General features: G+C 37.6%; 1 protein-coding gene across 2 annotated transcripts in view; it reads left to right on the top strand.

Annotated features, from left to right (window-relative positions):
* LOC150075226 (acidic amino acid decarboxylase GADL1-like) overlaps positions 1-24,612 on the top strand; it is a 153,746-nt gene that overhangs the window by 97,370 nt on the left and 31,764 nt on the right. For both annotated transcript variants that reach the window (XM_090388288.1, XM_090388289.1), the window contains exons 9-13: positions 3,684-3,748; positions 6,133-6,211; positions 6,326-6,525; positions 14,595-14,649; positions 15,898-15,987. In XM_090388288.1, the coding sequence (XP_090244414.1) occupies positions 3,684-3,748; positions 6,133-6,211; positions 6,326-6,525; positions 14,595-14,649; positions 15,898-15,987 (489 nt within the window). The remainder of the gene's footprint in view (positions 1-3,683; positions 3,749-6,132; positions 6,212-6,325; positions 6,526-14,594; positions 14,650-15,897; positions 15,988-24,612) is intronic.

Raw genomic sequence — 24,612 nt, 5'->3', positions numbered from 1 at the left:
GTGCGTAGCACACGCTTCTTGATTAGACCGGGGTTCGAGCCCGTCACCACCAAATACGGAGGATGCGGAAAAGTCAGGGAATGACCACCGCATTTCCCGGAGCAATATGGCCTTAGTTGCTAATGCTCCTAAAAACCAAAATAACAAACAACATAACAATAACATGTTCATTTAGGATAATCTTGAATAAAATTATATTTAAAACTTGAAACAGAAAATTAGAAAACAAAAAAAATAATAAGAATAGAAAAAAGTCGAAAAGGTAAAAGTTATTTGAAATAAACATTTCAAGTATAAAAATTAGAAAAAGGCGTTACTTTTTGACCACCCTGTATGAGTGGAGATTGAAAAGTTTCTAGTCTCTCATAAAAGGAATTCTAGAAAATTGTGAAAACCCATTTATGTTTCAACATATACTACCCTTAAGTCAACATATTTTTTGGCACGATCAATTAGCTTTCGTAACCCGCTCAAATAAAATTCAGCAGATTTTAACTCAAATCACTTGTTGACCGTATCTATCACAGCATTGTCACTGTCGAATTTCTGACCTTTTAAGCCAATTTTTCAATTTTGGAAATATAAAATAGTTCGATGGAGCGAGCCAGATCCAATGAGTGGGTGGATGCTGTAATAACTCGAACGCAGAGTACACAGTATTGCCTGAGTCACAAACGCTGTGTGCGCCGGTGCATTGTCTTGATGCGAGATGACTCCCTTGGCCAATTTTCCGTGCCTCCTGAGCTTCAATTCCTCGCGAAAACGTCTCAGTAGGTTATAATAATACTCGACGTTGATAGTGGCACCTCTTTCAAGGAAATCAACCATGATCACTTCTTCTGCATCCCAGAAAACGGATGCCATGACTTCACAAGCCGACTTCTGCACCCGAAACTTTTTAGGAGGGGCAGAAGAAGGATTCTTCCACTGTTTCGATTATTCTTTTGTTTCAGGGTCGAAGTGGTGCACCTATGTATCGTCCACAGCCACATAACGCCCCACAAAAACTGAGTTTCCTTATTAGCCTCAATATGTAGGACAATCTCACGACGTCATCTCACTCCCGCTTCAGATCTTCATTCAATGCTTTGGGAGCCACCTCGAAGAAACCTTCATTGTTGAAACATTCACCACAATATCGTGAGCTCGCTCGTGAGAGATGTTCAACGTTCTCTTAAGTGTGCTTCAATGTTCTGCAATCTTGCATGATCGGGTCATGAATGGAATCCACATTTACAGGTGTTGACACGGTGACAGGCTTTCCACTGTGGGATGCATCTACAACACTTTCATCCACGCTTAAATTCTGCAACCCAGTTTTTGACCGTGGCGTATGAAGGATAAGATTCCTCCTAATGTTTTCTGCATGGCTTTCCACTGTGGGATGCATCTACAACACTGTTCATCCACGCTTAAATTCTGCAACCCAGTTTTTGACCGTGGCGTATGAAGGATAAGATTCCTCCTAATGTTTTCTGCATGGCTTCATGAATTTTTTTCGGCGATATTCCCTTTAAATGAAGGAATTCAATGACTGCACGGTGCTTTATTCTCTCAACAATCGCCATCTTCATTCATCTTCCACATTTCAACGTACTCTGTGTAAAGGAGAAGAATATAGTTACACGACTGAAGTTTTCTGTAAACACACAAGAAGAGTCACAGCACAGATTGACAATATTGTCTTTCACCAAATCCTTTGCAATCTGTATTGGGCTTAAAACTTTTCAACTCCCCGTACAAACCACTAATTTCTAGAGTAGTAGTTTCCATACGGTTGGTTTTCCCCTCCCCCAAGAGTGCGTAGAAAATTAAGCTGGCGGGCGGGGTCAACTCTTGCCATAATAAAGTTACTAGAAGGTTGATAAAAACTGCCACAATTCAGGGCTTGGCAAATATTATTCAAATGCCACCAGAAGACAATTTCATTTAGTCATTGCAATAGGATAACGCTACGAAAGTCACCACAAAGACAGACAGGTGCTTGCGTTCTAATTTAAAGTCAAACTGAAGCTCCCTAGATGCATTTCAAAAACCCCACTATGCGCATATTTTTTTTACAAAATAGTTTCATTCTCCTAGAGTAATGGTTCCTAAATTTCAAAAATTTAGCACTGATACGTAAGGCAACGCATAAGAGTGAACCCACTAACGCCACTACTGATAGGTTGTTGACCCATATAAAGGATTATGGTAATGAGAAAACAAAATGAGAAATCCGTGTACAATGCAAATATATAAGAGGACTAAAGTAATTCCCCATCTAAACAATGAAACCTGCTTAACGTTTGACTATGATTGATAAATTACACCAAGGATATTTTTATAAAATAAATAAAATTCCTTCCTTCAGAAAGGAATTTTATTTATTTTATTATTATTTTATTTTTTTGGTTAATTTTATTCTGTTAGAGACACAGGCTTCACTCTTGGACAGCAAAACGTGCGTAGGGTTGACGTTACATTACAACAAAATTACAAGTATAAGGAAACGATTTACAAATTGTAACAAACTAACAAATTATAACAATTTAAAACTAAATTAAAAATAGTTAAATTCTGAAAGTGTCAATTAAAAATAAACACTAGCAACCACAGAACTGTTTTACAAAAACTCCAGGATTTATGTAGTTCCAGGGGAGGGTCACTGTCTACGTAGCTCGAGGCAAAGGCCCACTATTTGCGAGAACCAGTTGGATCCCAAGAGGCATTATCTTTTTGGTCTTTGGAAACACAGAGCTGAATGCAATCCTGACTGGCTGTGGAGATTTTCTAGGATTTCACATGACTTGCGTTCTGGTCTCGATAATAATCTCCCTCTCGCGTCATGTTCGGTTTTGAGTGTGTTGGTGATTTTGTGGAGATTACCGTAATCCTTTAAAAGGTATGTGGAAGCATTTCCTGAGCTTATCATGATTAACGACTACTTTATTATAGAAGAAAAATCAATCAGTTCAGGTTCGAACGTATTTTAAAGACAAATCAACTATTATATCTGTGAATGATCTTTTTTCCTTTTCAAACCTTCTAACGACGCTGCAACCATATTGCTTTACAGCATCGTTAAGAACTAGGCAGATTTTTCTGCAGGTGGCTAATAATTTTTATCGTCCTGCCGCAGAAGAAAAGTTACTTGATATTTAATTTGCAGTGTCGTGTGCAGAAGTATCCCGCAGAATATATTGTCGACGAATTGTATTTATTTGTGAATGCAACATCGGGGCAACTCGTTGCAATAAAAAAAAAAAGTTTGTTTTTATACTCCGATACACGTACACTAAACTATCATTTCATTAGTATAAAAAACTGAAGAATTAGAATGTCTCTGAAGTGCAAAACTAAGTCCAGAAGCCGAACTCAGTTCTGCACTTCAGTAATCTGAGCTGAATTCAGCTTCTGAACTCAGCTCAGATTACTGAATCGATCTATAAACTGTTGGCAATTTCCAAAATTGCTTAGACAAGATTTATTAAGGAAATGAGTTATGATGATATAAATTAAATATTTATGTCATGCTTCAAGTGACACTTCTTTTTAGAGGATTTCTACTTATTTGTAGGTAGTGTTACAATGTGGCTGTAGCCTAACGGTTTTAGAGGTTTATATGTTATATTTAAAAAATAAAAATACCTTATAATTACTTCATTTTTCTAATAGACTGCTCTTTTTTGTGTTTTGTTTAGGGTGCTTGGGGCGGTGCCGCCATATTTTCCAGGAAAAATCGCACTCTTCTGGACGGAATTGAGCAGTAAGTTCTATAACGAACCAATTTGAAAATCTATATATTTCCTTATTATTAATACTAACACTAAGTGTTAGTATTAATAAGACCAAATGCAATGAATTGGACTTGGGTACTTAAAGTTTATTATCTCCTCACCAGTATACGTTAAAAGTAAGTCTGACATAACCTAACCACTATATTAATGTGTATGTATTTATATTTATATATATGTATATTTGTCTTTTGTAGTTCGTACATAAATTTAATGAAGGTTGTACCGCTAGTTTTCCGACGTCGTAACTACTGGTAGAAGGATATTGGACGAGTATCCCGACTTTTTTCTGCATCAGCCAAAAAAATTGTGATGTTTGTTTCTTGTTTTTTCCCCAAAGGACAGAAGCAAAAACAGGAAACAATCGGGTCCTCGCAGACACAATGGCTATAATCAGTCCTCCTACACCGGGCAGAAAACACACGAATTCGAATCCCATCAGGCCGCTTGGAATTTTTATGGACTTTTTTTTAGCAACACGACTGAATTAGTCAATTCAAAAGAGAGGTGCATGCAACTCTCTCCTGAGGTCATGATCGATGCTGGACAACAAACCCAAGTTTTTCACACAGAATAATTAAAAGACAATGATTTCTCGTCGCCTTAGCTTTGGTGATTAACACATACCTAATCTAACCTAAGGCATCAGTATATTGTCTGTAAATTATGTGTATTCCACTTGCATTCACCCGGGTTTCGCATGGTGGGGAGGGGGAAGAACAATGCAACCCATGGCCGAGGCAGACCTTCTGTCTTGACCAAGGCAGACAGAAGGTCTGCCTTGGTCAAGGCGTTGCATTGATGAACAAAATTCTTAAAAATTCCTCTCATCTTGACAGTATTCGAACCTTCCATATGGTATGCCAGGACAGCAGTCGTAACCATCCCATTCTCTTGGAGTGTCCTATGTAATGTACCTGCTCGCTAGGTGCAGAGCAGTTTATGAAACAGTCCTCGATGATAATTTTGGTCAACCTGTTCCTGTTCTAAATTACGATATACGTCGTTTGTGCTTGATGCCAGAGAAAAATAACTCAGACATGCTATTACAAATGCATACGTGAATTTGGTAGTGAGCTAGGAGTATATGTCAGTAAAATAACTTAAGACGATGTTGCAATATTCAAAGTGTGAAGACCACACTTTGAAATTGGATTCAAGTCTCAATTTGAATATCTTTGAATACTGCATTAAGGCTGCACATAAAAAGACAGATCTGCTGGGAGGGAGGATTCAGAGGGTGGCCAGATTGGTGAGAGGTAATAATCGATGACCATCTGAAGAACGGCTTAAGTGTGGATTGTAATGCTTGGTAACTAAACATCTTTGGCAGGCAGGGACCTAATTAAGGAGTATAAAGCATTAATGGGGTAAATGATTTTTTTTATTTGATGCCTAGCATCATTAGGCATTCCAGTACCAAATACTGATAATAATATCAACAGACTCGCGTTACGTGTAAATGCTGCTGTTCACGCAAACTGCGCTTAAGAATAATTTAAGCGCAGTTTGCAATATTCAGGAGAAAGAAACCTACTTTCCTGAAGGTATAATCCGCCACTGATGGAGAAGGAATCGTGCCACCTTGTACGCACGTATTGTGATGCGCAAAAGCACGATGATATTCTCGCTAACAGGAATGCCCATTATATCTCAACCTACTGCGACTCAGTTTATTTCAGCCATGGAGCTGTGAATCAGACGTGGTTTTGCCCATATCACAGACCCTTGTGGCTAACAAAGTGGATACGATTGTTATCTTACATCGACATGGGAGGAATTTTTATGAGCTTCGTTTCTCACTGTCATAGAGTCTGGGGCGAAGATTGCATGCCCCCCCACCACCACCCACCTCGCTAGAAACCAAACAGCAAGAAACGGGAAAGGAGTGATTTGCCAGCTTTTTGTTTTTTGTTTTTTAATCCTCAAAACGGGCAGCCTATCGATACAATACATGCAAGTAGTTGCTTCCTCGCATAGTCTAAAACAATCCCTCCCAACCCGAACAAATATGGTTATGACAACGCACTTCAGTTTTCAGCACCTTACATGGGGTTAGAGGAGTTGAACGTCATCTGGATGTCTTGATAGATTCTACAGAAATATTACTGTTTTATAGTCCATGGCTTTCTCACCATTCATGCGTGAAACTTAAGTGGTGCAAAAATTTGTCGTCAGGAATATTACTATTTTATGGTTCATGGCATTATCACCATTAATGCTTGAAACTCGCATTGGTTTTATAATTAGCAGATCACCGCGCTATATTTGTATATTTAAATCTTGTGATGTATGGAAAGTTACAGTTGTTAGTTGTTCTGTACATTTTATTTATTTTTCTTTTTTTAATTGACAGTGTTGACTCTATAACTTTGGATCTGCACAAAATGTCTGGAATTCCTTTCCAGTGCACAGTCTTCCTAACAAGACATAAGGTGAGTAAAGAAATCGCAGGCGATGTAGGAGTTGGTGAAATCTGTACTTAAGTTTCAATTCCACTGAATACAAACTTTTCTCTAGCCTGAACACCCCTCATTTGTGTTTCTTAGGGTATCCTTCATGATTGTCATGCCTTATCTGCAGAATACCTATTTCAACCGGACACTTATTACGATACTCGTTACGATATCGGGGACGAGAGTATCCAGTGCAGTCGCAAGGTGGACTGTTTGAAACTGTATCTGGCATGGCGCGGAAGAGGAACCTTAGGTCTCGAAGCACAAGTGGATCAGGCTTTCGCCATGTCAAAGTAAGTTTTTTCTACCTTTATTTACGATCTGCGCGATTCCTATCGATTTTCATTAAATGAATTTGCTCTTTAAATCAAAGACACTCTGTCTAAGGTACACATGCCAGCGTGGTGCTTCTACCGTTGTGTAGTGGTACAAGAAGTAAAATAAGTGACGTCTGGCCCAGTACAAACGCAAAAAATGTTTTCATGTTAAACTCACGTTAAAAAGACCGAGAACTTCTTTTATACTTCGTAATATGGGGAGCTTTCACGCTGTTGTGCGTCAAGAGTAGGAAACAAAAAAAAAAAAAAAAAAAATACAAAACATTAGTAAGATCAGCACAATTATGCCATAGCCGGCCTATGTCATTTTTAATTGCGATTGTGTCATACTTTAATATTTTTTTTTCACTATAGTTTTTAAATAAGTAAGAGCTGTGAATCTGGTAGGGTTTACTTCCTTCATGCTAGTGATAGCTTAAAAAAAGTCTTTTAATGACTTTCCCCCTGAAAAATTAAGTTTTTCATCCAGTAAACAGAGAACTCGACTAGAGAGAGAGCGCACGCACACACACACACACACACACACAGAATACAGAAATTCACTTTCGGGGTTTGCTCATTGGACCCAGTTGTGGAGGATCCATGCATTAGCGTTGATCACCCAGCTATGTCAGATCCAAATGTAACAATGCCCACTTCATATGTTCTGTTGTTTCTGCCTGAGATCAAACGAGGGACCATGTGCATATAAAGTGCACGTGTAACCACTACACAGGGATATGTCAGTGATTACCATGAATTATTATTATTAATAATTTATTTCTCCCTTGAGGAAACATCCCTGGGACAGTCATTGGCTAGAAGGATGCGCGTAACATGCTTAAAAGTGTGAAGTGAGCTCTCATGAACATAAGGTTGTATGGTTCATGGGGCATTCATCTTGAAAAGTTATATACAAATCACTTTATTATTTCGCTCAAAATTATTATTATTTAAACATCACATTTATATATTTGTGTAACTTTCAAAAAGTTTAAAATTTCAGTTTAGTTCTTATCAAAGGCGCAATCCTGTGGCAAACTCGTTGTTTCTGCGGCTCTTTTATCCAGTAGACAATTGCTAGAGTTCCATGAAACGGTACGGGTCGGCGAAGACTTGCAACTTGTAAGTCTTGTTGGGGAAAAAAAACGACTTAGACCCTTCGGCTAAGTCGTTTTTTTTTTCTGCGGAGAGGCGGACTTGTGTCAGCATTCCTGTGAGAGCCATGATGAGAGTTCAAAAGACACTCTACGTTAGGAGCATCCAGTGTTCCTTTGAGTAGTTGAGCTAATGTGTGTGTATTTCTTGTGGTTATTGTCTGTCTCCAGGGTAAGATATTGAGATTGGAAAGTAGGATGGCTCAAGAGATGGCAAAAGGCTGGTTAGAGATCTTGTTGAGCCATATGAAGAACCAGTATTCAATACCTGGAAACGCTTTCAGGTTGCTAGGCGGGACAGAAGACCAAATCTGTGAGGCATATAGCGGGATGGGAAGAACACATTTCAGGATATAATTTTTGAATAGGTCCTAGTTTCTGACACCACTTAAAGCTTTTGTTCTGCCCTGCAGGTTGAGTTTTTTTTTTATTTTTTTAATGCTTACCTATGCATTATTGTTAATTCTACGTGTCTTGTTATTTGAAACAAGTTTTGTTTTCGCAGCTTGTGGTAGCAGCTTTGCACTTGCTGGTTATGTACATATGTTTATAGATTAGATTACTTGTGCAGAGACATTTTTTCTGCATATTCATTAATTATTGTTTAATACTTAACTTATTATTTTGATTTGTTATACTTAGATTTAAATTTAGAATTGCTTTTGATTTGGTTAACTAATTTATCGTACAGTATTTATTGGTTTTGCCTTTGGCATATCTTTGCCTTGAGTGAGTTCTGCTTGTCTCTTTGTGTTTTGTATATATGTTTCTGCATTTCTTCTGGTTAACTATTTCTGTTAATTTCTTGGTTGACTAGTTTTCAGCTAAGATTTTAATTACTTATTTTGTAAATATTGTATATTTTACACTCTGCTTATGCAGTGTAATTTGTTAATATGTTTACTGCTATGTTTCATATCGGTGACATAAGTATTTATTATTTAACTTAATTTATTCTTTTAAGTGGCTATCTAATAGCCACTTGTACATTACCTATGTTCTTTCCTTGAGACTTTTCTTTTTCCCCTTGTCGGTGCAGGTTGGGCTTCCTTCCCGGCTAGGAGAATCTTTCTTTCAAAATTACAAGCCTTCAGGCTTCAAAATTTTACCTCTTCAAGCTCTCTCGCTTGTTAGATTTTCCAACTAGTGTTTTCCTCTTTCCTATTTCTTCTTTTCCTGAGAGAGTGTTTTGCTCACTTTTCTTCTTCTACTTTCTTTTCTCCTGCTTTATCCTCCCTATTCCTTATTTATTATAACCGGGATTCCACTTGTTGGAATCCCACTTCCTGTAATTTAGATAGTTCCTGGAGCGCCTCCACCAACACACACACACACACACACACACACACACACACACACACACACACACACACACACACTTGCCGGCTATAAATAACCTAGAGATGCTACAGCAGTATATAGGGGTAACCCTGGAGGCCGCAATCAATACAAGAATACCTTGTCCCTTATCACCACTTAGTTCCTGCTTAGTGGCCCATATTGCTGCATTGGTTTTTGCTTTGATGAAATCAAAATGCCGAGCGAAGGTTAGGTCCTTGTCACATATTAGGCCAAGCTACATGGAATCTGTAGCCGAGTGGGCAAGAGCGGGAGTGCAGTAGCACACGCTCTTTGAGTAGACCGGGGTTCAAGCTCCTGACTGCTGAATACGGTCGATCTGCCAACCCGCACTGGACCAGCGTGGCAGATTATGGTCCATTTCCCTCAGCATGAATTGTTTAGGAGGCTTCCATCCTGCAGTGGGTTGATAATGGCTGCACTTTACTTTTTACATGGGACTCTTAACCCTCGTACTTCGCATCCGCTTATCTGTATAGTGATACAGTACCTAGTTTTTTGATTTGTAATTGTCGTGTGCAGATTTACTCGAATTTGAATGCAATTATATACAGTCTAGGTAATACTCTAGTTCATCCATTGTGATTTTAGCTTGATGATTTATTCGATTGACTTGTTTGATTAAGAATTTCAAATCATTAGCATATGTTATAGAGTTATCTTTATGGAATGACAAAAAGGGGTCCGAGGGCTGAACAAACAGCGAAAGGAGAGAACCTCTCCTAGCGATACACCCTGAGAAATATTGTATTGAACATTTAAGTATTCGTAGAAGATTACGAAGCGTCTTTTCTCCAGAATATTATATAAAATGTACAGGAGATTGCCTTTTATGTTGAAATCCTTTGATAGAATTTGTGTAAGAGCCATTATCGTGATGGCAAAAGCTGCTGATACGTCTAGGAAGATATCGAGTTGGTCCTTGTTGTTAAGAGATTTCTGCATGCACAGAAGAGTCAAGAAGATTTGTAATTGTTGATCTTCCATCTAAAACGGATTGCAAGTGTGGCGAATAATGATCGAAACAGTGCTGACTGAGGGCTGAAAGAAGTCTTCTAAAAAATCTTCAGAAAGGTATAATTTAATGGAAATGAGTATGTAGTCTTTAGCATGTTTTTCTTATTTTGTGAATGAGTGTGACTATGTAATTGTTCCATGAGCCGGAGGGAGAACTTTCTTGCAGGAACTTGAAATGAGGCCTCCATTGGAGACATTAAATAACACCTTAATAATATAAGGGGTATAAGGGCTGCTGATTTTTGTGAAAATAGGAAAGCTATCAGGACCAACGGTTGCTTTATTTGGAAGTTAATTTAAGGCTTTTATGAGATTTTCTTTAGTAATTGAGATGACCACTGGAGGTGAACTTGTTAATAAGTTTGAGTAGGATGCTTCTTTTTCTAGTAGTATCTAGAAAAGTTCTTGCTACTGTTTTCTTCAGTTTTAATCGGTTAGGTGTGGGAGGTTGTCCAAAAGAAGCCATTTTGGACCACTCACTAAAGACTTGGATTGTCGTATAACTCTCTTTCCTCTTATCATTAACAATCCTTCTTCTCTGTTTAAGCTTTGAGTGTACAGTTGCGTAATGTGCTTGTCTTTTGAGCTTTTTAGCATTAGCATTAGCATTAGCAGCGGCATTTGATGCAAGAAAGGAAGCTTATGCAGCATCAGCCAAAAAAAAAAAAAAAAAACCCACTTCCACTTCACCCCTCTGTTCGTTCAAAATACCTGTCCAGCTGAGCCTTAAACTTATTTAGGCTATCAACCTCCACTACAAGGGATGGAAGTCTGTTCCACCAACCAACCACCCGCTGGCTAAAGGCAAATTTCCGCACGTCTATCCTACATCTGTCTTTCCTCAATTTGAATTTATGCCCTCTCAGGTGATTATTCTGAGCTAGAGGAAGAATCCCATCAGCATTAAGCATGCTCAAACCATTCAAGGCTTTATACACCTCTATCAGATCACCTCGCTGGTGTCTAGTCTCCAGACACTGTAATTTGCAAAACTTAAGCCTTTCTTCATAAGAGCACCCCTTTGTTCCATTCACTAATCTTGTTGCCCTTCTCTGTACTCGTTCCAGCAGCTCTACATCCTTCTTGAAATGAGGCCTCCAGACCTGTATACAGTACTCTAGGTGTGGCCTGACCATTGCCTTATACAAGGGAATAATCACCTCCTTATCCCTGCTGGAAAAATTCCTGTATATCATTGACAATACTCCATGAGCTGCTCCTGCAGCCTGTCTGCACTGCTCAGGGAACTTCATATCTGCCTGCACAACCACCCCAAGTCCTTTTCATTCTCTACCACTGTCAGTGTAGTACCACAGAGTTGATACGTTGCTCTGGGGTTGCTGTTTCCCATGTGTAGTACTTTACATTTGTCAATGTTAAACTTCATTTGCCACCTCTCAGCCCATCTGTTCAACCTTTCCAGATCTTGTTGCAGCAGCATAGTGTCAGTAGTGTCCTTGACAACCCTGCCAACCTTTGTATCGTCTGCAAACTTGGACATTAAGCTTGATATACCATCATCAATATCATTTATAAATACAGAAAACAATAATGGACCCAACACTGAGCCCTGAGGGACTCCACTAATAACATTAGTCCACGATGAGCAGTGTCCATTGATTACCACTCTCTGTCTTCTCCCCCTCAACCACCCCTTTATCCATAGCAGCAATTTGCCTCCAATGTCACACTGCTCCAATTTGTGTAGCAGTCTTCCATGTGCAACAGTATCAAAAGCCTTTCTAAGATCGAAGTATATAATATCAAAGCTATTCCCTGCATCCAGTTCTTTTGTGAGTGCATCATAGTATCCAATCAAATTGGTCAGGCAAGACTTCCCCTTAACAAAACCATGCTGTGTCCGAGCTATAACGGAAGTCTTGTCTAAATGATCCTGCAGTGCTTCTTTAACCAGTGCCTCCATTAATTTTCCTGGAACAGAAGTTAAGCTCACAGGTCTATAATTACTTGTGTCAGCCTTTGATCCTCCTTTGTGAACTGGGGTCACATTTGCACATTTCCAGTCTATGGGTACCTCCCCTGAGTCCAAGGAAGCTCTCATAATTATGGCTAAGGGTTTGCTTACTTCCTTTGCTGCCTCCTTTAATATAACTGGATAGATCCCATCCACCCCGGGTGCCTTTCTTGTGTTTATCTTCAACAGTTTCTCCTCCACTTTACTCCCAGTTATTTCAAGATTCTGTAGCTTACTGCTAGAGTTGAATACACCTCTGGCATTCCCCTTGCTGAATAACTCCTCATGTGTGAATTTCGATGCAAAATATTCATTTAGTTTGTTAGCTACCTGAGCAGGATCATCAACAGTTGACCCATCAATATCAAGTGGACCAATCTGATTCATCCCCTTCCTTCTAGAGTTTACATAAGTAAAGAACTCTTTGCTGTTTTTCTTTGCATCCCTTGCCAAGGATTTCTCGTAATCTGCCTTCGCCTGCCTAACCTCCTTTGTAACTTGGTTGCATATCAACTTGTATCTATCATAGGCTTCTGTGTCATGTGTTAATTTGTAAGTATCCCATGCATTTTTCTTCTCTGCCATATGTCTCATTAGTTCATCTGACATCCATTTAGGCCTAAACCTTGAACAATATTTCTTAGTTGGTATGTAAAGCCTAGTAGCTTCCAAGATAAGTTCTTTGAATGCTTCCGATTTTGAATTTGCTGTTGGTAACATCATCAGTTGGTCCCACTGTATAGAATTTAAATACTGTCTCAGTCCATCGTAGTCGCCTTTACGGAAGCAATAACCCTTCCCTTTACCCCTAATGGTAGTTACCTCTTTGAGTAAATCCCACTTCAGCACACTGTGATCACTGCCACCTAGTGGTTCATTTATCTGCAGATTCTTAATGCATGAAGAATCACTGCTGATAATCAAATCAAGAGTATTACTCCCTCTAGTTGCCTCCCGAACATGCTGATGTAGAAAACAATCATCCAATAAATCCACAAAAGCCTTGCTAGTGTGTGAGTGACCAGCCCCCAAATTCCAGTCAATATCTGGGAAATTAAAATCTCCCATTATAAGACTCTCTGATTTACTGGCTTACTCTATTTCCCTGTACAGTTTCTTATTATACTCATCAGAGTCATTAGGCCTATAGCACACTCCTACTCTCAATTTTGATCTCCCAATGCTTATGTCACACCAAACTGACTCGACACTGCACTGTCCAGCAATGTCGACTGGCTTCACTTCCTTGGTTTTTATGTATTTCTTAACTAATAGCATAACCCCTCCTCCCTTCCTATCCAGTCTATCCTTTCTGTAGACGTTGTACTCCCCAAATTGCAGTTCTGTGACACCACGTCTCTGATATCCCAACAATATCTGCCTTTGATGTTTTGAGCAATACCTCAAATTCATCAAATTTATTTACTAAACTCCTAGCATTGGTGTACACGCAAGTGTACCTGCACCTGTTTCTATTCTTAGTTACCCTAACACAACCAATGTGTTTACTTGTACCGCAATGGCTCCCAGCAGTCTCTGAAATATCATGCATCTTGATTTTCAGGCTTCTGCTCATTCTAATAGAAGCAGTGCAAGAATCTCTTTCACCTCTGCCAGTGGCTACTGTCAATCTATTGGTCTTTGTCTTCCCCCAAGCTAGCAGTTTTCCGACCCACCTAACACTGCCTCGATAGCATCAGCAAATATTCTTGCACCCTTTCTATTTAAGTGTATCCCATCCCTGTAGAAGCAATCTCTCCTTTTAACAAGTACAGTCCAGGCTGAAAAAAATTCTACCCCTTGAGCCTTGCACAATCTTTCCAGGGCCGAATTGATTGGAAAGGCTCTCATCATCATTTTGAAATGGGAATCGTTTTTTGTACTGTATGTGGTCGCTAGGATTGCTAGCTTCTGCTATTACTTGTAAAGTCTTTGTTTCTTGCGAAAAGTATATTTTTATCAGTGAGTTGAACCAGTTATTGGTTTTCCCGGTTAACCTTACGACTTTTGACGCGCATTCATAGGTAATTTGCGTGAGCTTTTGTGCATTAACTCAATTGCTTCCCTTCGCTGGTATCGTATTTAATTCTTGCCAGTTGTATTCTTGGAGTTGCTTGATGATAATGTTTGTTTTGATGTACTTTACAGAAAAGGTTGTTTTGTGAATGCACTTAAAAGTTTTCCTCGTTCCCTTGATTAGCGCCGGCAGCGTTGATTATGGTCTCAAAGAGTGTGAAATTGTGATCTGACGTAAAATGAAAAAAGTTATCTGCTAATTCAGGCCATCGAGTGCTTGATCAAATCATATATTCAAATCACATGATATGAATATGTAGTTTACTTCTCCACTTATTAAAAAATGGAGGCGAGACGTATTATATGCTTTAGCTTATTCATTCGTAGATTCGGCAATACAGAACTGGTAGCAAAACAGGAAAACAAGTGGAAAAAATAAGAGAAAAACCTTTAAAGTATTAATAAAATAGAAATACTTAAAACAACAATGAAACGTTTTTACATGCTTTCTTTTCTTTCAGATACCTTATAAAGAAGCTAAAGGAAACAGAAGGATTTCGTCTCGTGCTACCAGAGGTAAGAAAACTATTGTCAAAATAAAGGAAATAGCATTTGTTAAAATAGATTATTTAGATAGTTTTTTAAACTAAATCTTTGTAAGAAAAAACAGAAAACTTCGTAAAATGTACAGAACATATCTGAGGACTTTATCGTGATAGATCAATAAATGTTTTTGACTACCTCTCTTAAGTTGCAATTTTAAACAGTTCGTTCAGTTTTTTTGAAGGTTAATATTTTGACAAAAATTACGCAGAAGCCGTTGCAAATGGAGATTATTTCTTGTCGATGCATTTCGACAGTGCAAGTGACAATGAGTAAGTCGATGCCCGGCAAGCGTGAAGTGCGGTTTAATAAAATACAGTAGTGAAAAGTAACTCAAAGATGGCCGCTCCAATTAAAGTTGTTCGAGTATGTCTTCTTTATGAGCATAAAATGGGCACAAGTGGTATAGAAACAGTCCGTAAGATACGCACGGCATTCGGAGAAAACACAGCGAGTGAACGCTGAGCTCAAAAAAATTTCAAGTTGGATGTTGAGTCACTTGATGACGAGAACTAAACACCATTGAATCGGATTCAAGGCAAACATGCCAGAGGCTTGCAGAAAGATTAAATGCGAGCGATGAAACCGTTTGTTTGAATTTGCATCGATTGAAAAAGGAAAATAAACTGAGAAAACGGATTCTCACAGCCGAAAACAAATGTAAAGTTAGGCAAGGTAAAGAAAAGTTAAAAATTTACCAGAAAAGTGAAGTTATGATATTTTATCATTCTGGTAAAAGCTGGTACCTTTACTTTTCTGGCATAACGATCGCAGAAAATTAAAAAAAAAAAACTTTTTTTTACATATCTTTTAATTTATCCTAAAAATCCATGCGAATATTTTGGGTTACCTAATAAAGTGATTAAGTTTAAACATATTTTAAAGGAAAATAAGTTTATGCAGTCGTAAGTTAATTTTTAAAAATGCATTTAAAATTTTTTAATGTATTGTATTTTAATTGCGTGTTAATTTTTAAAATTTCTAAAGCGATTAAATGCATTACTAGCATTTATCCAAAAATGCATAAGACAACGGTGATGTTATTGATGCAAAATAAACATGACAAAGCGCCCCTGGCTTGATTCCATTAATGGACACAGCAAAATTATCAAATATGTTTCCTATATTAGAAGAATTATTGAATTCTTTTTAAACATTTTATTGAATTATTCGAATGCATTTTTAAAACTTTATTGATCGTTATCTTCATTTATCTTTCAGTTCGAATGTGTAAATGTTTGCTTCTGGTATATACCACCTAGTCTGAGAGGCCAGGTAGAAAACGATGACTTCTGGAAGAAAGTGGCAAAGGTAAAGTATTACGACTGTTTCACTGACTATCTAAGACTATAATTGATGTGAAGACAAAAATTCATGCAATTTATTGAAAGAACATGTTCCATGCCACTATAATAACTGACGTTGAATTACCCATTTGCGTTTTCAGTCAGTACGAATATTTGTCTGTTTATTATAGGAGAGGGACGGAATTACAGAAAATATCTGATCCCACAGATCAAGTAACTCAGTTAAGAAGAGTCAAACAAGAGCATTTTTAAATCTGTTGTCTCATTAGCATGATACTTAGATTTTGTGGTCACCCTTTCCCGTAAATATGTATTAAAATCACCCTCTGTGGAAAGAAAAGCTTCAAACTCCATCTTATATTGCAGTAGCATTAACATTCTCTATACCAGCGTTTCCCAAACTTTTTTAGTCACGGAACACTTTTCATCTCACAACATATTCACAGAACACTTAGGGAACACAAGTTTAGTGGGAGCCAAAGAACTGTTTGCTAATATTTTATTACATGCGAAGCACTGTGCATCAGAAGCATCTTTATTTCCAACACACTTAAAGCCGAAATTCAAATAACTGTCATCATACTTTCGTTAGTTGGTTCCTGTTTTTTCACTTCTGATTTTTGGGGAACAAAAGGCTGCGATTGTTCATCCTCACTTTGAAGTGTGACAATATTGTGTTCGTTTTCATCAACTACAGTCGCACTACTAGAAGTACTTGCTTCTCGTTTTAATGTTCCTTTTTTCAACCACGAATCTATGGTCACATATTTTAATAATAACATTTCGAAATACTAATATTAGATCACTAGATTGCTACTTTTTCGTAGATGTCATTACCTCTACTGGCATAGACTAATTGATTATTAGTCTATTCCAGTATATTAATAACCGAAAAAAAATTATGTTAAATATTATAGTGATACAAAAGTGGAGTTACGCAACAAATATGCAAAATTTATTTATTATTATTTTTTTAATTATTAATTACGATTTTTCGTGGAACACTTGTTCACATCTCACAGAACACAGTTTGAGAAACGCTGCTCTATACAATCGATTGCAAAAACTAATTGTTCGAACTGATTATTTCTTTTGAAAATCCATAAAAAGGTCAGAATATTTTGGTTTAAAACTAAAATTTAAGTCCTTCCAACAAATTCTATGTCCGATAAATGCATTCAGTTGTCTAGTAAATGCTTTCAGCTGGTCGCATGAATTTTTAATTTCATTGCACTTAAAAGACTTTCAAGTTATTTATTTATTAATTTACGTTTCCTTGTGCTTTCCTGGGCAAAATACTGCGCAGCAATCGAAAAAAGAAATCATAATCGCATCTTCAGATTTCTTTTTGTTCTTAAGAGAATTTCGTAATTGAAGAACTTACATATGATAAGCAATTTTAATTCCGACAATCCTCACTGTGGTTATTTATTTATGCTAAATTAGACACAACTTGTTTAATGATCACCAAAAACAGATTATAATTTGAAGTCGGTCGTATTTCATGGTTTGGCGAATCACATGTGTTTGGGAGAGGAGGAGGAATTAATATCCCCATTGGTAAATTCCCATAGGGTTTTTAAAAGATGAGTCTTTATATCATGGGTTAGTTAAATAGATGTGCAGTAGCTTAGAATAAATTAAGGAATGTATATCAGTAACATTAACGTAGTCTTTGATCTTGCTGGGTTTTTTTTTTCATTTTCTAGGTATTAATATGCAAATGCTGATATAACTCGTTGTGTATGTGTATGTACCTAGTGGCGAAATTAATCATATGGAATCGTTTCGAACTGTTTTCGGTCACTTTTGAAAATCTAAATCATCCTTGAAACCGTAATACCCTTAAAGCAATAACAATAAATTAGAACATCTGATCCATGTACACAAATTTTAAATAAATGAAATTAAAAAAGAAAAACAAATGATAAAAAGTTAACGGAACATTTAGTGAACCATTGGGATCCTTTCTGAAACTCCATGGTTCCATGGGAAACATTGCGAATCACTGTTCTAGATAATTCTGAATCTTGCGATTTCTTAATTCGTATTAAAATATTGTTAATATGTATATCGAATATCCTTACCCCACTTTCTTTTTCGTTAGATTCTGTCCTTATATTAAAAAAAAAAAAACATACAAAAAGGTCGCAAAATTATTGTCATTCTCATTTTCTCGCTCTTTCTCTCTCTCTCTCTCTCATTAAAAATCTCATGGAAACCCAACAACACAGTCTGAAAACAGGCCCACTTCACTCGCAAATTTATTAATTTCTGGCGGGCGGATCTCCGATAAATTATATACATTATAGGCTCGTACACTCTTCGAAAAAATAAACCTCCCTGCGAATCCAATTGTTGCAGTTTTGTGTGGACGTGAGTCTACGCTAAATGTGAGATAGGAAACCAGCGCAATGTTTGAATATTTTATTCGTTGGCGAAAGCAGATTTTTTTTTCTTTTATCTTTTGAATCTGCCAAAATATCTGTGTTGTCAGGTTTAGCATACGGCAAGGAAATGATTAATTATATATAATTAAACGTAATCCCTTCTATAGAAGGAGTTACGTTTCCAGGCTCTTCGACGTGAACACCTGTACATGATGAGGGGACCTCCCTGTGACATTGCTGGGCTTCCAGATTAGCATCACTGGGATCTCACACCCACAACCTAGGTTCCAAGCTACCACCATAGGAATTCGGCGTGTTTGCCATGGTCCGCGACCCTCGGAAAGGGGAATCCTGGAAGTTGAGGGACTCAGCTTCAACACGCCACTTTGACCCCTGCTTCGTCAAGACGGTGGCTTGCCCAGGATCAATCGGCTAGTGAGTTCACTTACAAGGGTCAACCGTGTCGATTCCACGCCGCTCGTAGTCCCGAGAGATAGAATTCAGGTTGACAGTAGTGTGATATATTACTCGCCGGGTCGAGTCCCATTTGGGCCCCGTGGTGGGTGAGAAGCCTGGCATTGAATCGAAAAAAAAAAAAAAAAAACCTCTTATGTCTGATTCTGGGACCCCAGTGCAGTTTCTACCAGAAAACAGTGCCGTTGAAAATAATGTTACCACAGCAGCAAAGAGACCCAGAACAGAGGAGGTATCAGGACCTATACCACGCTTCCTCATAATCCACTCCGCTAACAAAAAAAAAAAAACCATAGCAAAGATGTCGCCCTTCTTTATACAGACGGAGTTAGAATGCTTGGCAGTTTTCCTAAATCGCTAAAAGGGCTACGTTCCAGTGACCTTTTAATCGAAACGAAAAATGATAAGCATTCTGAACTTCTTCGAGCCACCTCTACATAAAACTAAATTCATCTCGTGGCGCTATATCCGAGTGGGATCTTATGGAAGTATCAGAGGAAGAAATCTGTTTTGAACTCAAGCCGCAAGGAGTGACAGCTGTAAAGAGAATATTCATGCATGTGGATGGGAATCTAGTACCTACTAGAAACATCCTCACTTTCAACTTGCCAATGTCTACTAATTCCACCACAGCTGGTTACCTGCACTGCCCAGTAAAGCCATAACGTACCAAATCCCTTAAGATGCTTCAAGTGTCAAAAATACGGACACTCGCAAATGGCCTGTCGCGGTGTCCCATGCATGTGCTCGATGTGGTGCAAAGGACCACGAAATCATAGGATGTTGTTATTTTGATCATCGGCCTTTTGACTTATTCAGCGTTTTGACTGTTGCTGATTTTAACTAAACCCACCATTGTGTGTATAATCAAATAAATGCAAAAGCTTTCCCAGTATTTAATTTTTGTTTGTTATTATTATTATTAACGTTGTTTCGCGTAAAACACACGAACGACACAAAATTAGCAACCACATCCAGTTGCAAACCTGTGCTCCCACCTGACGAGAAAAAAATCCTTTCGGAATTTTATTTTTCAGGGCTTTGTATGTTATAGAGTGAAGTAGCCGTGGAGCCTTCAGTTGAGCTATTTTTATTTTATAGGTGTATAATAAATGTTAAAAATTATTTCCCTAATTGTATAATTGTATGCAATTAGGGAAATAATTGTATAATTTACTTAAAAAACGTATAAATATTCTCTACACAAATCTTCCACCCCAAACAATTTATACAATAATTTTCATAGTTTGTAATTATTTTGCTGTTATTTATTTTAATTTTTGCATCGTAAAAATTAAATAAGTAATAAAAAAAAGTTTTCTCTTCTAACGAGAAAAGTTTGTGCGCACTAATTGGGCAATATACCAATATATGAATTACTGAAATAAAAGTTAATTAACTTTTAACTTTAATATGTAATGATTTTACAAAATTAGTTCAACTTCAAATGCTTTCAGTAGCCCTCTCCAGAGAATTCGTCAAGTTGTATTTTTCATTTGTGATGCAGAAAGAATGATTTCCAAACGAAATCCCAACTTCTGTTATTGTCGGGAGCGTAACCCCTATTTCATTCTCGCTGTTGTTTCAATCCAGTGACATCCTGCGAAAATCATTACAGTACAAAGATTTCATTTCGTGTGACGTCCTCTACCACCTCATTGGACAGATAAATGCTACAAGGTCATTATACTGTTATCAAAGCAATTCGGAAGGTCATCCCGAAGGCTGTGCAGATTAGTACACAAGGTGGCACTTCACTCTTCCGTACACCTCCCCATTTATGCCGCTATACATTCATTTTATCTCCTTTCCGAGGGCAACGAAGACCCATTTTTAAACGTATCAATATCGCTTTTTCCGTCCTTGCTCATATAACAGCACTAATCTGATTAAACGGACTTTGTATTTTGTTTTGGATAAAATCAGAAGCTTGGCATTGAGGTCTTTAATAAAACTAATCGACCAAATTCAGTGTTGGTTCGCATCGCATCGGATATCGTGTTTCTTTTTTTTTTAATACAGTTTTATCCAGTTAAATGAACGAATTTTGATGACATCATCGAGAAAATTTCATCAGCAAAACTATTTTCAAAGTTTGCTAGCTTAAGAAAATCTGGAATTCTGACCCCCCACTTTAATGGGCAAAAAATCCGTTTTATATAGGATCACGTGTTATTTAAGCAAAGCGCGTTGAGTCAAGAATTGGCATGGACGTACGAAGTTTATTCTAGACTCACCTTTATTAATCTAAAACTCCCTTTATACACTAAAACTGGAAAGTAGCAGATAAGTTTGGATTACCTCATCCCGCTTAGGGTAGATTACAGCAATCCAAAGCGATGGAAATACGTGAGTAAATCAAAAAAGTAAAAGAAATTTGAGTAAAACCAACATCCAGTGCCAAAACTGGATGTTGGTTTTACTCAAATTTACCCAAGAGAGGTCAGAGTGTAATCATGTGCCCCCCCCCTCCCCGTGATAAGCTAATTACAGCGCCGATTGAAGAAATATTTAAGAATTCCTTCATTTTCAAAAAGGATCCCAAACGAGTAACACGTGTTGAACCCGCTATGCTGTCACGGAAGATTTGCACGCATGTTGCAGTTTATGTTTCGCGAACTTATTTAACATGCTCCCGCATTTGGGGATGCTCGTATAGTAATAATAATAATCATATTTTTAACGAAATTATAGTCTTCTAACAAATATCTGAATCTCTGAACCTGTAAAAATACAACTGCATGTTTGTTTCTTTGTACTTACTTGAAAAATTTGTTAGTGTCCAGGACTTCAAACAGATCATAGAACAGTCGCAATTGATGCAATATACCGACGCCTCGTGGCCTTAATTCCCTTGGTGTAACAAACAACGATAACAATTTGTTACCGTTGTTATTCTGTTAAATTCATTATAATGGGTGTCACTGTATACGGTATACAGTAATAATAATAATAATAATAATAATTTATTTATCCCTATTTTATGTTACACTTTTTTGGGAGAAAACAGCAAAAAAAGGGACGGAGAACACATAAGCCAATGGCTTTTTAGGGGGTGTTCCCTTAAAAAATTATGAATATACAATTGAAAAATGTACAGTTCTGAAATTGTACAGGTAATGTTTAACAGGAAAGACAAATAAATTGGAGTTTTTTTGTACATTTCTTTACAGAAGACTTCAAAAAGCATCACTACTTATAACATCATTGTGAACATTTTTACAATTAAATGAGGAGAGAAAAGAAAAGTGATGATACATGCACAGAAATTTACAAACTATTTGCCAACTGCCTCCTTTAACATTTGTACATTATTTCCATGTTGGTGTTTTTAAAATCCAGGAGTTGAGTGGAAGGTAATTTGAATCAGACATCCCTGGTGATGTGTTCAATTAGTAGTTTCTTGAATTGATTTAGTGAAGTGACATTTTTGATTTTTGCAGGAAGTTTGTTCCAGGTTTTAGCACCTCTGTATTTTATACTTTTCTGACCTATGGCTTTTCTCAAAAGCGGAATCTTCAGGTTGGCTTCATTTCTTAGATTGTATGATATTTCTTCTTCGTCTGTGGTTATGAAAAAGGATCTGAAGAGAGGGGGAAAGTCTGCTGTCTTCATAGCATTGTAAACAAGGATCGCCTCGGCTTTCTGCAATAGCTGGTAGATGCTTAGGAGTCTCACTTCCTTGTATCTCGAACTAACCGATGCGTTCCAGGGAAGGCCCAAAATTGAACGAACGCATCGATTGAGAATGGAGTTGATTCTCGCGAGGTTTTCTTGTTTAGTGGTACCCCATGAGATGATTCCATAGGTGAGGTGCGGCTGAATTTAAGAAAGGAATACTTGTCTGAGAAGAGAAGGAGACACCCAGGCAGAGGCCCTGGCGAGTATTCCCGCTAGTGACGAAGTTTTCTTTCGTAGGGTTATCATTTGTTTTGCCCAACTTAGCTTATCATCTAGCCAGATTCCGAGAAACTTGGTTTCATTCACCCTTTCAAGTTGTTTCTCTTTGTACGTTACGTCTAAATCAATATTTAGTGGTTTGTTTTTCGTTCTAAACACCATATATTTTGATTTTTCTGGATTCAGTATAAGCTGATTCTTTTGAAGCCAATTAAGCATCACAGAAAGCAAGGCAGAGATTTTGAGTTGGAGTTTATCATCGGCATACGCTACTAGGTGAGAAGATGGAAGAAGAGAGAGAAATTCATTGATGTAAAGAACAAATAGGATAGGTCCAAGAAGTGAGCCTTGAGGTACTCCCCTGGAGAAATAACAGATGTCAGAGTATGATTGATTTGTTCTTACGACAAACCGCCGATTGGTAAGGTAGCTTTCAAGGAGAAGGTTAATTTTCCCTCTCAAGCCAAGGTTATTGAGTTTGTTAAGTAGAATAGTATGGTTTATGCAATCAAAAGCTTTAGATAAGTCAAGAAACAATGCTATAGCATAGTGACCCTTTTCAAGACTATCAATGATCCTTGAGCAGAAGTCAACAATTGCAAGATCAGTGGATATTTTAGAGCGATAAGCATACTGTTGTTGATGGATGAGCTGATTTGCTTCTAGAAAACCCATGGGTCTACTATGAAGAATTTTTTCGAGTAATTTTGCAAAAACTGAGAGTAGAGCTATTGGTCGAAAGTTGTTGATGGAGTTACAACGGTTTCCCTTTGGAACAGGAATGATTATTGTTTTTTTGAATTGAGAAGAGAATTTACCAGATTGAAAGGAGAGATTGAATATACAAATTTGTATACTTCAGTGGCATAAGAATTGAGCCAAGGACCTTTTTCAGCAGAGACGGAGATATTTCATCAAAGCCAGGGGCTCCCTTTTCTTTTAATTGATTCCCTGCTTCTAAAATCTCTTGATCGGAGAGAGGAACGAGAAAAAAAGAGTTTCTGACCGAGTACTTGGCAGATTCTCTCATTTCATTGTCTCTGAAGTCAGGTTCGTCTTGAAAGAAGTTATTCACACTTGAATTAAAGCAGTTGCAGAAGGCAGTAGCTTTAGCTCGTCATCTGAAATGAGTACCTCATTTTCAATTACATCTCCGTAATTTCATAGCTTCGTGATTTCAGTTTCCTTCCCGGTAATAGTTTGTTCAAAACTGTCCATTTTTTCTTGCTTGTTATAGTATTTTCTTTTCTCTGACTGAATGCAGTCAGTGACTTTGTTTCTGTACGTTGTGTATTTAATTTTATCTGCCTCGATTCCTGTTGCTCTAGCAATTCTTGCAAAGTTGTCTCTTTTCTTTAACATATTACAAATCTTGTTTGAGATGAACGGGCATATTTTCCCTCTTGGCCTGGTGGCCTTTTTATTCCCTGGGCTCCTGATATATGACACGTATTTTTCATAGCTATTTAGGATATGCTTAAAAAAGCAGTTAGTTGCAATTTCAGGATCACTTGTGGCAGTCTGGAGTGATAGATTTGAAAGTATGCATGATTTCTGCTTCATTAATTTCATTTTCGATTACCATTAAGATGGGACGATGATCCGAAATAGTTGTATCAAGTATTGCATACGTGAGAGAGCATTCTCTAATTGCGAAGTCAAGAAGGGAATTGTGGGACTCTCCCATTCTAGTCGGGATATCTCCATTAGTAAGAACAGAGAAACCATTTGAAGTAATGACATCTAGGAGGTCTTGCACCTGAGAGGATGAACTTTGAAGAATGTTAATATTAAAGTCATCAATCAGTAGAAGGCTTAGGGATTTGCTTGTGAAATGAGATAGAGTGTTGTCAAAAGTTACAAGG

The sequence above is a fragment of the Mastigoproctus giganteus genome, chromosome 14, assembly GCF_048544385.1.
Source record: "Mastigoproctus giganteus isolate SK-2022 chromosome 14, ASM4854438v1, whole genome shotgun sequence".
Lineage (NCBI taxonomy): Eukaryota > Metazoa > Arthropoda > Arachnida > Uropygi > Thelyphonidae > Mastigoproctus > Mastigoproctus giganteus.
The sequence above is the reverse complement of the archived record's forward strand: the minus strand, read 5'-3'. Positions and strand labels throughout refer to the sequence as shown.